The sequence below is a fragment of the Barbatula barbatula genome (assembly GCF_947034865.1).
Source record: "Barbatula barbatula genome assembly, chromosome: 5".
Taxonomy (NCBI): Eukaryota; Metazoa; Chordata; class Actinopteri; order Cypriniformes; family Nemacheilidae; genus Barbatula; species Barbatula barbatula.
Window position 1 is genome coordinate 6,475,098 of NC_136769.1, and position 12,766 is coordinate 6,487,863.

A 12,766-nucleotide genomic window follows, 5' to 3' on the forward strand; every position below is an offset into this window, starting at 1 on the left:
CACGTATCACTTTAAAAGACCCAAGATATATATATATATATATATACACAAAGTCAAACTTTGCTGTAATTTTGCAGCAGATTTGCCAGTAACTTACTGTAGATTTGATTACTACTTAAATTGAAAACGGTACTAATAGGAATATATTGAGTTCAACATTTCTTTGTTCAAAGTTAAAACACTTTAGAGATATAAAAAAGAAAATATAAGAACAGGTTTTAAACACAATTATAATTTTTCATCTACAGTAAGTTACTGGCAAATCTGCTGCAAATTTTTACAGTGTACAGTTAAAAAAAGACCACAAAATAAGTTCCTGTGAATTACATTTACGTCACAGGTGTAAAGTTAATGATGAGGAGATAATTGACAGCTTGCTCTCCATCATTGCTCGGGGTGCGTGCACAAAGTGACGAAACTTATAAAAGTGGCTCATTTCATCCCGTCAAACCAGCGGGGTGAGATCGGCAACCTGCTAGACTTTTTCACAAGCCACTGTGAAAGTGGCATAAATCAAAGCAAATTAAATCAAAGAGGAATGAATAAAGAGGGATGACGTTTGAATTTACAACAACACGCACAGACATGCTGGGATTGAAACTGAGAGGTTTATGATCATAATAAAAAGCCAGACCTGTTAAATCAAGAGTTATGGAAAAGACTCTGAACAATGTTTGATCGTGTCTCAACAATAGTTGTGTGAGACTTTAAATACATCTTTACGGTTCTTATATAAAGGGGATAGTTCAGCCAAAAATGAGAATTCTGTCACGATTTACCAATAAATTATTATACAAATATGTAAGAAAATACGAGTCGACTTGAAAGATCAAAAAGGATTTCATGTTTATTTTACCAAGACATAAATAGACGAGTGATTGTCAAGTATCTGAAGTGACTTACATGCATGTCAGAGACTTTAGATTTGAAATGAGAGATTCAGATGAAGGCAGGAACGTACAGTTTACCTGCCAGGAAGGCACATTTGTTTAGTTAAAAACACACATGAACGCATTAAAGTGAACATCATTTGGTAACAAATTTCACTCTTGTGAAATGACTTGTTTTTGTGCTCGAGGCAGACATGAACGTCAATGCATGTCCTCTATAACAATTTCTTACAGTTCAAGCTAAAACTTTGCTAAGAAGCAGCCATCTGCTTTTTCCGCACAACAAAAACAAGTTGTGCGGATGTATTTCCCTCAAAATCAACAACAGTGACACCTAAAGTGGGGCGGCAAAAGCCAGTGCTCATGTAAATCAAGAGGCGGTGCTCTCACAGAGAGCAGCGATCGGTTTATAACATCAAAGACGTCACTGAAGATCAAACACTGACAAAACACAAAGGGGAATAGCTTAAACTGACAACAAACCCATGACATTAGTGACACACTTATGATGTCCTGAAGGCCTCTGTAAGGTAGACGGAAACATCAAATAAAACGATGAAAACCAAAGCGAAGGGACCAAAATGAAACGAACATCATGCAAGGCAGGGTGAAGATAAGCTGCCCGATCTTTAGATATCAATTCAAGCCAAACTCAGACTTGTTTCTTCAATTAAGTTGATCTCCACATTGACAACAACGTTGAGAACATGTACAGCTAGGCAAGTGTGAATATCCGCCTGTGTAGATCATGCGGCAGATGTATCCGTGATCTCCTGATGCCCAAAGGGTCCTTTTGAGAACCTGATGTGACATCACTACAGCAAGAACATTTGGAAGGTGTCAATGAATCTGCGGATGAACTGAGCCTGAACTCCAGGTCTGAGCACATCATTCACACAAACGCTCGCATCAGCTTCAGTCACTGCGGGAGACAGCCAGGTGCCAGGGCTGACGTGCTGACCATCGGAGATCATCTGAGACTAAAGAACATTTACAGTATTGTCTGTCATTGCTTAATAAATATTATGACTGTAAAGAATACAATTTTTGGTGTACATGTATGTTTGCCTGAATATAACAAGTATGTAAATACCCCTAACAAAAGCGGGTCTTCTGAAGTAATGCCAAAACTATATTTGGTCCCTTTTGAACAATTCAATTCAATTACAGCTAATTTCATTGTTTCAACATAAGCAAACACTTAAAACAAAAAAACACCAAGACAAGATTGCTCATATTCAGTTGTTGGTTTCAGTTAGGACAATATTAGCCGTGACAAACATCAAACAGAACGTTGCCCATAATATTACAAACCATACCCAAAATGTGTGCCGGAAGGGAGACCTGTGCTTATTAACAACATCCCGTCCGAACACGGGTTCTAGATGGCGCCGGCTGAAGAACACCAGAAAGGCTGGGATGATGTACTGAATGCCCGTGCCGGCGTATGCCCCAGTGATGCCCACCAGCGACTCCAGGTCGTGGGTACAGAAAGCCACGATAATGGGTGGTATCAGAGTAATAAGAGGGAACACGATACGGTCCACCACCCACGGATATGTACCACCATCCCGGTGGAACAGGGTTTTCCAGTTATTTCGCAACGTGACAGCTATTATGGGAAAGTTGGTGCTGATGGTGAAGACCGGGAACAAGCCCAGGAAATAGCGCAAAAAAGGAATGCCCAGAACGTCACAGTTATCTGTGAAGTTTAACGTGTACATGTCACGCAACAACGAGCTGTCGAAACAGAATATAGCTGTGAAGGACAGCAGGGCGTAGAAGCACAGAATTAGGATGTAGTCGGTGACCACCAAGAGGCTCATTCGCTGTTTGTTGGAGATGGGCGTCACGAGCGAGGGCAGGGAGTGCTGGCACATGAACGAGTAGACGCAAACCCCAAAGAGGTTGGGCACCCCCGAGATCTGTGCCACCGGTGGGTGACCTTCGCCGCGGCCCTTGCCGATACGAATCAAAGCCAGGATAATCATCATGGTAAATGCTGAAAGAGAGAGAGAGAGAGAGAGAGAATGACATTACAAACTTGTATTCATACAATATGGCTACTAAATCCATATTAATAGTGTGTCTAGCAGTTCCAAATGAGAAACAAAGCAGTTGAGTTTGTGTCAAAACTATTTTCAGTGTTTACATATTACTGCATAATAATCAATTAAAATAGAAGTTTAGTTTAAAGGTTGATATTATAACGGCTACATTTTTGCATTTTGTGTTTTAAAGGTGAATAAGATTTCCCTATATATTTCATCATTGAGGAATTATTTAAAAAGTCTAAAGATCTCGTTCTCGTGAACTCAGATAAGTGTCTCGTCACACCACTAACCTAGAAACGTTTAGGAAATATATACATTTATTTATATTTACAAATCATTTAAATGATATATAAATGTTTATATTTATCTCAAATATAAATTATATTTATCTCAAATATATAAAACAATATTAAATGAATATGCACAGTGCACAGCCATATTTAATGTAAACACAAACTTTTATTCAGGATGCGATGAATCCCGGTTTGACAGTAAATTCAGAAAAGCTGAAAATATTTTTTTCTACAGCTGTATATATTTACTTTTCTATTTGAGACCATTCTAAGCAAAGCATTTAACATTTTGTCAAAGAGCCGAGCAAGAATTGTTGTTTTGCATATGCAGTTAACAGAGACATTAACTACACAGTAACGCATCAGACCGTCAGCCCTGTTTTCCGATTCAATTTGTGAATCCACTGGAAGTGTGCAGTGTAATTTGGCTACAGATCAGTAGTAAAGCTCTGCTCTGCTCCAGGCCAGTACTTTATCAAGGAACAAATATGCATAATGCAATATACATTATTAACAATAAACACTGTGGGTTAGGCTTGACTAATAACATTTCAGACACTGAACTGATTTTGACCTGTGGCCGTTTCTAAGTCTTTTTATTAAAGCTTAAATTCCCCTCACACGTCCATTACTTCTCCAACTCTGAACTGAATGAAAAAATATATAATGCATGTGTTTCTGTATGTCTAATATGATCAATATTGCGATCGATGCAAAACAAGACAAGTTTGTTAAGGATGTAATTGGCTGATGGATAATGCTGAGCTGGTTAGAATGGACCGATAACTTCTCCAGCTCGTGTCACCTGCATGGACAACCAGGCTAAGTGATACAGAACACAACAGACCGACAGCAACAATACTGTAACCGCCGGCTTCATCGTCATCATTCGTCATGTCAATCAACTGTTTCTGGAGATCTACTTTTCTGTATTGCCACACACATTCTTTTGCATTACATTAGACCATCTGCATTAAGACTTTAACCCAATCTCAATACTTCAACCCAAACTGGCCAACAGCTAGCAAGTCTATGATGATGTACTTATACAGAGTATCATAAAAAACTGTCCATTTTACATCATGAACTTTGGCTTTCACCAAAAATCTTAAAATATCTAGAAATTCACATTAAGCCTGTAAATGCCATGAGAGACCTTCCAAAAAGGATAAAAACGATACAAGGCAAAGGTGAAACTTTAATAGCAAATTTAACAGGTAACCTTCATTGGGTTACAGGCTTTATATAGCAAAACACAGCAGATGAAACCAATGGACAAACGTGGTCATATTTATTAAATGGAACTGCAAATCACTGGAGAATCTTTAGAGACAGCTAACATAACCAAGCACGAAGCAAAGGTAGAGGGCACAGTCACGAACGGACCGCGGCTCAAATCGAGATACATTACTCCAGTCGCAGTCCGTAGCGCTCTACAGAAGCACTGAACCGAGGAAAAAAACTCAAGGGCACACTTAATCCAAATACTCCTGACATCTCCCTACACAACTCAAGTCACTGTACAGATGCTTAACCTTCAGCTCAGAGGCTTTTGCTGTTTAGGGATGAGATGTGATTCTGTCCAGGCACACATGGCAAAGCTATTCATCAGACAGCATCAATTCCCTCAGTGTCTCGCTGATGGCCAAAGAAAATGCCACTGGTACCTCTGTCATCCAGTCTTATTCATCTTGATATGTTGATGCCAGGTCTGAAGATGCTACATGGGAAGACAGGAATAAAAATGGCCCCAAACAATTTCAAACAGCAAATCAATGCAACGCAGACCTTTGAGGAAACATGACATTGAAATGCGTTTTGACAAGCTGAACGTGCGGAGCTCTTAAATGAACAATCTCAAACAAACTCATTGGTCCTGGAATAGCGATCCTAACAAACAATCAGAAACTGTATGGGGTTGGGGTTTGTCTAATGCTGTGTTCACACCAAACGCAAAGCTTCACGTTCCTCGCTCTTAATTACTCGCTGGAATGGTTCATTACTTTTGTACGCGTGACGTGAGAAAACATTCACGCAAAGGGGAATGTCTGGACGTGTCAAACAGAAGGTGTCAATATGCTCTTCCTGTGAATTTCTCGCCCGAATTGAAAATGTTCTTTTTGCACAGACGACGCAAATGACGCAAGTTCGTATCATTTGCGTGGTGATTTCACGTATATCCGCATCTTTGCATTGGATTGTAATTTATTCACACAAAAGTAAAACTTGACTTTGAACATGCAAAGATTGTTCGGACGGTGGTACCGAGAGGTAACATTTCTGTACCGAGAGGTAACACTATGAAGTTTTGATCTTCTATAGGTCTCATGCACTCATGTGACGTGAATTCGCAGGTCAGAGTTCACCAAACTTGAACTTTGCTACCCAGCAGATGTGAAATATCGTTGGACGAGCTTGCGTTTCTGGTCAATCTGGTCGCGCGCGGCATGATTCGTGTTTTGTGTGAACGCAGCATAACAGCTTTAGTTAATAAGAATGATTACGAAAATTTGCATTTCATAATGTCATTTCATTCCTGTGATTGAAAATAAAATAAGGTTATACTGGTCACCCCAATCAGATTAAACCCAATTGCTACCTAAATTTTAAAGTAATTAAAGTTTTTAACCTAAACTCATTAAGGAGACAAATGTGCAGCCTAGGAGAGTGCATCTATATGCAGCCTAGTAGAGTGCAAAACAACTTGATCTCGTCACGCAATTCCCATTCAGATAAGAGAAAATCCACACCGGCAACAGCCAAAGCTATTTCGTCCAATGCAATCCAATTGATGATGTTCTGCAAGCCAAAGCAAATGAGCGTGAGGTTTTATGGTCCGTTAAGGAAAGTCGTGTATGATACTTAGTGGCTTGTCCATATTGCAAGCCCTGCTAAATGAGAGGCACCAATGCATTTTCCTCAAGAGCAATTTTCAGGCTCTCTGAGCTGAACCATCGCCTGCGGTATTCATTAAGGCGCAGCTATATTTCAGAACACCTTGAAATAACACCTCTGCAAAATACCCAGATCCAATGCTCGATGCTGTGAGACCTAACCTCTTTTAAATCTGACCTATAAAACACTATTGGGTTCTCAATGGACGTTAACGGCATATGACCCTTAACATTTTAAATGGTAGTACTACAGTTAGTACGGACAAAAGACCTGAGGTCTGTTGATGGCTATTTTAAGTTTCTTTGACCCGACCAAGCAAAGACCATCAAAAAATGGTCTTGAGACCAAAACGGTGTCGAGTACTACAAAACTTGTCATACCTGCCTTCTACACACCTGACCAAGCAATGCACTTAAACCAAAACTGTTAATTGAGATCAAGAGCCTAGAAATGTATTATTAATATAAAAAGTAAATTCAATAATTAGAAATGTCGTCTCAGAAATAAATTGAAATAAGACATCAAGATATGTGGAGGCACTAAAATTGTTAACTGAAAATAAATAACTAAACTAAAAAAGCTAAACTTCTATAGACGGTTTCGTCAGACTCACGCGCCTAGCCTAAAGTTAACTTCCGGCCTGTATGGGGAAGCAAAGAGATGACGTGTTATTGTATGCAAACCCGGAAGCGAGTTAGCATTTTAGGACTTCCTAACTAAGGGTTTTTGGCAAATTTTTTTACATCTGCCGACTGTATTTCGGCTTCAAAAGTAACCGATGTTGTGTTCATTTATAAAGATTATCTTGATTGGCAAAACATTTAAACATCATAAACCTTTGTTAACCACAGAGCTTATTTTTTGCAACTTTCTAAAGTCTATGGGAAAAATGCACAGGCTTTTGGTCGAGGGATCCGACGTGGCACTTCCGGGTTATCCTACAAAAATATGTCATCTCTGAGCCTCTCCATTTGGTTATATTATAACAATTTATTTTATATTTAATTTATATTCATATTTTAATGTATAAAATGTAATTAAAACTACTCAACAGTTACGGACTCTCTGAGCGGTTCTAAAAATCACATCAAAATTGCAAAAGATTATCTAAATTATCATGAAAAATTGTAATGTACCAACTCGAAAAATGTATAATAGTTTGCACCTCCATCAACCGGTAGCACCATTAACAGTCGCGCACACTTTCTAGTATATTCTGCAGCTCAGCAGAGCAATGCAAGATGAACTCATTAATCTCCCTAGAATAATCACAAGCTCTTTGTTCGTTCCTCAACGTTCACACTAAATATGAATTAAGGCGGCATCCTTACTGATTCATTTGGCTCCTGATGTCAAAAGCTGATAAATGTTCTCTACTTCAACGCTGAGGAGAGGAGGTGATCCTTCCCATTTAAATTACCCGAGCAATAAAACGCCCTTTAAATAATGCATGCGGCCCACATCCCTGCATGCGAGTTGCCATGAATGTGTTACTGATAAACAAGTTTCTTCATGCGTTTCATGGAAGCAGATGTAAAGAGCAGACTGCAAGTAACGATTGGCAAAAAAAACTGCGCGAGGCTGTGTGGTTGTTAGGTTAAGGTCATTATGGAGCTCCGCTATTCGGTACGTAAGGTTTCGGCAAAATAATGGCACAGGCGGTGGGTGGCAACCAAGTGGCTCCCCTGACGCACACTGAACCGAACCCTACTTACCACATCTCATTTGACAAAAGAGCGGCCACGGTCTCCCCCCGAGTGCATTATGGGTGAATGGAGACACACAAGGGACATGCCTGCTTGTCCTGCTGTCTGCGGTGAGTAATGACTAGGAACAGAGAGGATCACGCACGGGACTGGAAAGGTGGATGAAGAGAGGAAACTGTTGATAGGTGTCTGGTGTGCTCGCGCCCGTGCTTACAAAACCGGCATGATATAAAATAAAGGAATAGCAATATATAGGATTGTTTGCAAATAATGTATAGATTTTCAACCCGACATGAAGTTCTCTCCAGAAATATAAGCCAGCGTTCCAACGACCACGGTGACTTTAACTTTGCTTACGTGTCTCATTAACATAGACAGGATTGTTTTTTATATTAATTACAAACTGCGAAACGGCAGATTAAAGCTTCACTGACCGTGAATCACTCTGCGCTTAAGATGCCATTTACAAACTTCCCTGTTAATGAGAACACACAAAACAACTAAATCAACCAGCTAACTAGACATAATGCCATCTATTGGTTGGTTTTAATAACGTTCATTACGATAAAGACATACGTTTGTTTGCTTTGCCTGTCAATCCATTTCAATGCGCCCCTGAGATTAAATACAGTCATTTGTATGGTTATAACCTTAGGAGAATATATAACCTTGTTGAAATCCTAACATTCAGAAGAAAGCATTATCAAATAATTACTTCTGCTCTCCAGAGGTTCAGAACACTGGGAGGAAAACGTCAACAGGGAACAAAGATAAGAGCAGGCGCACATAAAGAAAGAAAGACTGCGGGGCAACCACGATGATCTATTCCCGTAACAGAGACACTGCAATGTAAAGAAGCCAGAGGCGATATAGACCAGTGATGTCTCCAACGTGATGAACCACTCATACATAATATATACATTGTACAAATGATCTCATATTGATTGGAGCGGGAACACTCTGGATAAACAGCCTGAGAAATAAGTGAAGTTCATCAGAAGTTTCGTTTAGGAGTTGCTGAAGCAAGCAGGATGAGCTTCTTTAGCCTTCGGGTTATAGTGCCCTTTAATGGAAAATGCATTACGACAGCCATGACAGAAATATGGGCGTACGTTCTAACCAGCACAAAAACCTCAGGCTATCTTCTGACACGTTCCTTCGTACATAAACGGTGAGTGACAACATCACTATTATTCTGAGGTGGAGATTATGATTTTCTATATTGTGAATCGTATTCATAGAATGCAACAACTTAATAAACCATTTAAATCATCAGAGTATTTCAGTTGTTAAGCGGTCTCGCGGTCTGGCTGAAACGGAGCAAAGGTTCGGATCCGGTCCGTGGTCTGCCAATCGAGGATGACTGTATACGCAAAAAGTATATCGTACTAACTTGTCATTTTAACCTTCTTTATAAAACATTTAAAAATGATTTCAATAGATATGTAAATTTCAATATAAACTTAATTCATATATGTACATGTTTGTATATGGGTAGTTGACGAACAAACAGCACGTGTGTGAAAAATGAGAAAAAACTAACAATGAAGATAAATAAATGTTAATAATAAAATTATATTTATATAATATATATTATTAACAGTTTGTTTTCTAACTTTTTGCTGTAACACCATAGGACACATAATATGGTTTATTTGTCAACTACCCATTCAATGTTCAGTTATATATATTTCATTAATATTGATATAATGTATAATAGTTTACCCATATTATAAATTATTTTAATTTGCTTATGTTTTTTCAACCCTGAATGGATGACATCATTTATTTTATGGGTCAGTTATTTCTTTAACATTAACCCTGATTTATAATTTATGAATCAAATTATTGAATTTATTATATATTATAGACCACTCTGTAACTTGGTCTAGAAGAACTTCCTGTTTTCCTTTTTGAACACTACACAAACACTTGATCAAAATAAAATCAACAGTTATAACCAGATTAAAACATTACACAAACAGGTATTTTTGTTTGCGACGCTCACGTGTGTGCGTGTAGTTGCCAACCCCCCTCTTGTGACATTGTGTGGCTGGATGGTAGGCTCATTTACGATGAGCCAGACCTGTCAATCAATTCTGAATGTACACCGTAGCGATTACTTTGGTCCATTGTGTCGTAAGTGATTGACTTTTCAGCACTTCATGAATAGCTGTAGGGCATACACTCCCACCTTCATGTTAAAGTATTTAGGAATATCAAAAGGTGTGTGACGAACATTTATAACCTTGCAGAAAATAAAATGTATAGAGGTTTATAGCTGTATCAGGAAACTGGATTAACTGCATCTTTATACTGTTTTGCGTCTTTATACTGAGTTTTCTGTTGACACCAATTGCCAGAGCAAAACAAGAGGAGCTTTCAATTTCATTTTTATTGACCCATTTAGTTTTTCATTTCCACTGGTTACAAAAGAAAGACAAATTCTGTAATCACAATAATACTAAATATATAGGCTAATGCGTAAATAAAATAAAAAGATGAGCTGCGAGTTGAACTGGTTACCAGGCCACTGGGATTTATTTTTGTATAGCTTACCACCGATGGTCTGGGCTGCAGACACAAAATTTATGCTGGATCGGCTTGGGTCTAACGTAATTGTGTCTGGGGCTGTCTTTTAAAAAATATATATTTATGCACGTCGGGTTCAGGTAAAAAGGGGTTCGGGTCTTTGGGCCCGAAAAGACCTCTACTGCAGGCACCCTCGCCCAACCCTAATCCCCCCCAAAAAAGTCTTTAATGTTATTATTGAAATGTTACGAGATTAAAAACAGGCAACTGTTTGCCAAAAATATCTATTTTTCACTTAGCAACACAAAAACTACAATTGAACCCAAAAGGAAAGAATATTGTTGCCTCAAGAGACTTTCATACACAGCCACTAGATTGCGCATCTAAGTCATTCATACAGCTTTTGTCCGCATTTATCAGCATGTAATAAAGGTATTTGCAAACGCTGCATGTTGCGGTTGCACATCACCAAACTCCCACCCCCGAATCCTGTCACGAATTAAAATAAATCAAATTTACGCAGGTGGTCCCAGCGAGGTCCAAAAAATACGGAAATCCGTATTTATAAAGAAAAATCACATCCCTGTAAACTGTAAGACTGTAACTGTTTTGCAAACATGTTTTCTTACATGTAACATAAATCCACAAACATAAACAACCGTTTCTCTCCCTGGTGAAGCTCCCCTTTGAAACAGGACCATTTGTCAGTGGAGCTTAAGGAAACAAAGCCATTTGGCCAACGCTGATCTGAATGTTTAGCCAGTGCAGAGCTTAGTACACCACGGTGCCACCAAAGACCTTTGTTTATGCTTTATTATGAATCAAAAAGACGAGTAGTAAAGTCAGATAAGCAGGTGGACAATTTTGTGACAGAAAACAAAACTCTCTCCCAAATATTCTCATTGAGCCAAGTTGTTTGTGTGTGGATGGCTCCAGAAGCCATGATTGAGTCGCTTGTGTTTTGAGCAGCGGGTGAGGATGGGCGGTTTTATTTTGGTCGTGTCGTCTGGTAAGTGACTGCCCAATCACGCCTGAGACGGCCTGTCTGGGCTGTCAGTCTGAGGTATGAGGGAGAGGGAAAGCAGGGGCGTACAGCGAGACAGTTTTATGATAGACGGATGCTACATACCCTACAGAGGAACAACGTACCAACTATAACGGCTCTTTTAAATGGCAGATTTGGAACAAAAATGATAAATACATTAAATGCAAATTTGGTCGTTTGAAACTGGATGGAGCAGCGTTTTCCAGCCCTAAACGATGCCGGACTTGAACTTCACGTGGCAAAGTGAAAAGTGAAATTTTCTGAAATTATCGTACAGCTGTATCTGTCTTTTATAAATGTGTATTTAAATGAATAACGCAACGCGATTTACTAAAGCTCTAGTTATCGTCCTGCGTAGAACCTACTCCGTATGCTGTGCGCCTCGCCAAATAATGAACAATGTGTCAACTCAACGCGGACTGGATGCGCTGTGATTGGTCTGTTTGAACCCATCCATAAGGTCAAAAACCTTGCGTTGCTTACGGCACAAAGGCTACAGCGTATATTTTAAGGACAACCATAACTTGCGCTTAAGGTTTGCGCTCTTCATTGTACTGATAATTGCAGATTTATTTAGCCAGAAAATGCATGACTTGAACCCTGCGCTAATTTTGCTCTGCTCTTGGTAGATTGCGTTATGGGGCCTGCGGTTTTTAATCTGCGCATTAGAAATAAAACCACACAAAAAAATAGGAACAAAAACATATAAGCAACTTACCAATCCACCTCATGACAGACGTGATGATCTGGAGGTACTTGGTCTTTTGTGCATTGAAAAAGGCGAAGGGCCCCATAAGCAGTGTGAAGATAGCCTGAAATAATGTGAAGACAAGAAGAAAGCATAAAACCTTCAGGGTCTCAACAAGTTGATCTACGTCATATATGGGTAACTTTTGTAAATACTGTGCTTTACATGTTCAATAAATCCAAAGTTATAACATTGTCAAAATTCTGAAAGCCCTTTCTCTTATGAACACAGCTTTAATACAATTAAACGAGAAAACTAAAATCTGTAGTTATTAGAGATGCACCGATAAAATTTCTCCACCAATTCTGAAGATTAAATTCGTATTTCTTAACGATATTCATTCATATAATGACTAATAATATTGAAATATATTCATCTTTCAGAAAGATTACAGTAAACCATTTCTGCAGGACTGTTTAAGCCTTATGTTTAGATCGATTTATTATTCTATTTATGTTTTTCATTCATGACTCACGGTTTATTTATTTTAAATATTCCTCTCTCATGTGTCTGTTTACCCCAGCAGTAATGTTTTCTTTCTGCTGTTTCAGACACTCTGACTCACATTTGTGCATATGCTTTATTATGCTAATGTCACTCAGC

The 12,766-nt window shown here is 38.8% G+C and overlaps 1 protein-coding gene across 2 annotated transcripts in view; it reads right to left on the bottom strand.

Moving 5' to 3' along the window:
• Nucleotides 1–823: 823 nt before the first annotated feature.
• Nucleotides 824–12,766, bottom strand: part of tmem104 (transmembrane protein 104) — a 28,779-nt gene continuing 16,836 nt past the window's right edge. The window contains exons 9-11 of one of the 2 annotated variants that reach the window (XM_079455544.1): nt 12,134–12,227; nt 2,210–2,892; nt 824–1,870 (exon numbers count right to left, since the gene is read on the bottom strand). In XM_079455544.1, coding sequence (XP_079311670.1) covers nt 1,706–1,870; nt 2,210–2,892; nt 12,134–12,227 — 942 coding nt within the window. In that variant the 3' untranslated portion in view covers nt 824–1,705. Of the gene's footprint in view, nt 1,871–2,000; nt 2,893–12,133; nt 12,228–12,766 lie in introns of those variants that run through there. The other variant, XM_079455545.1, reaches the window with a different exon arrangement.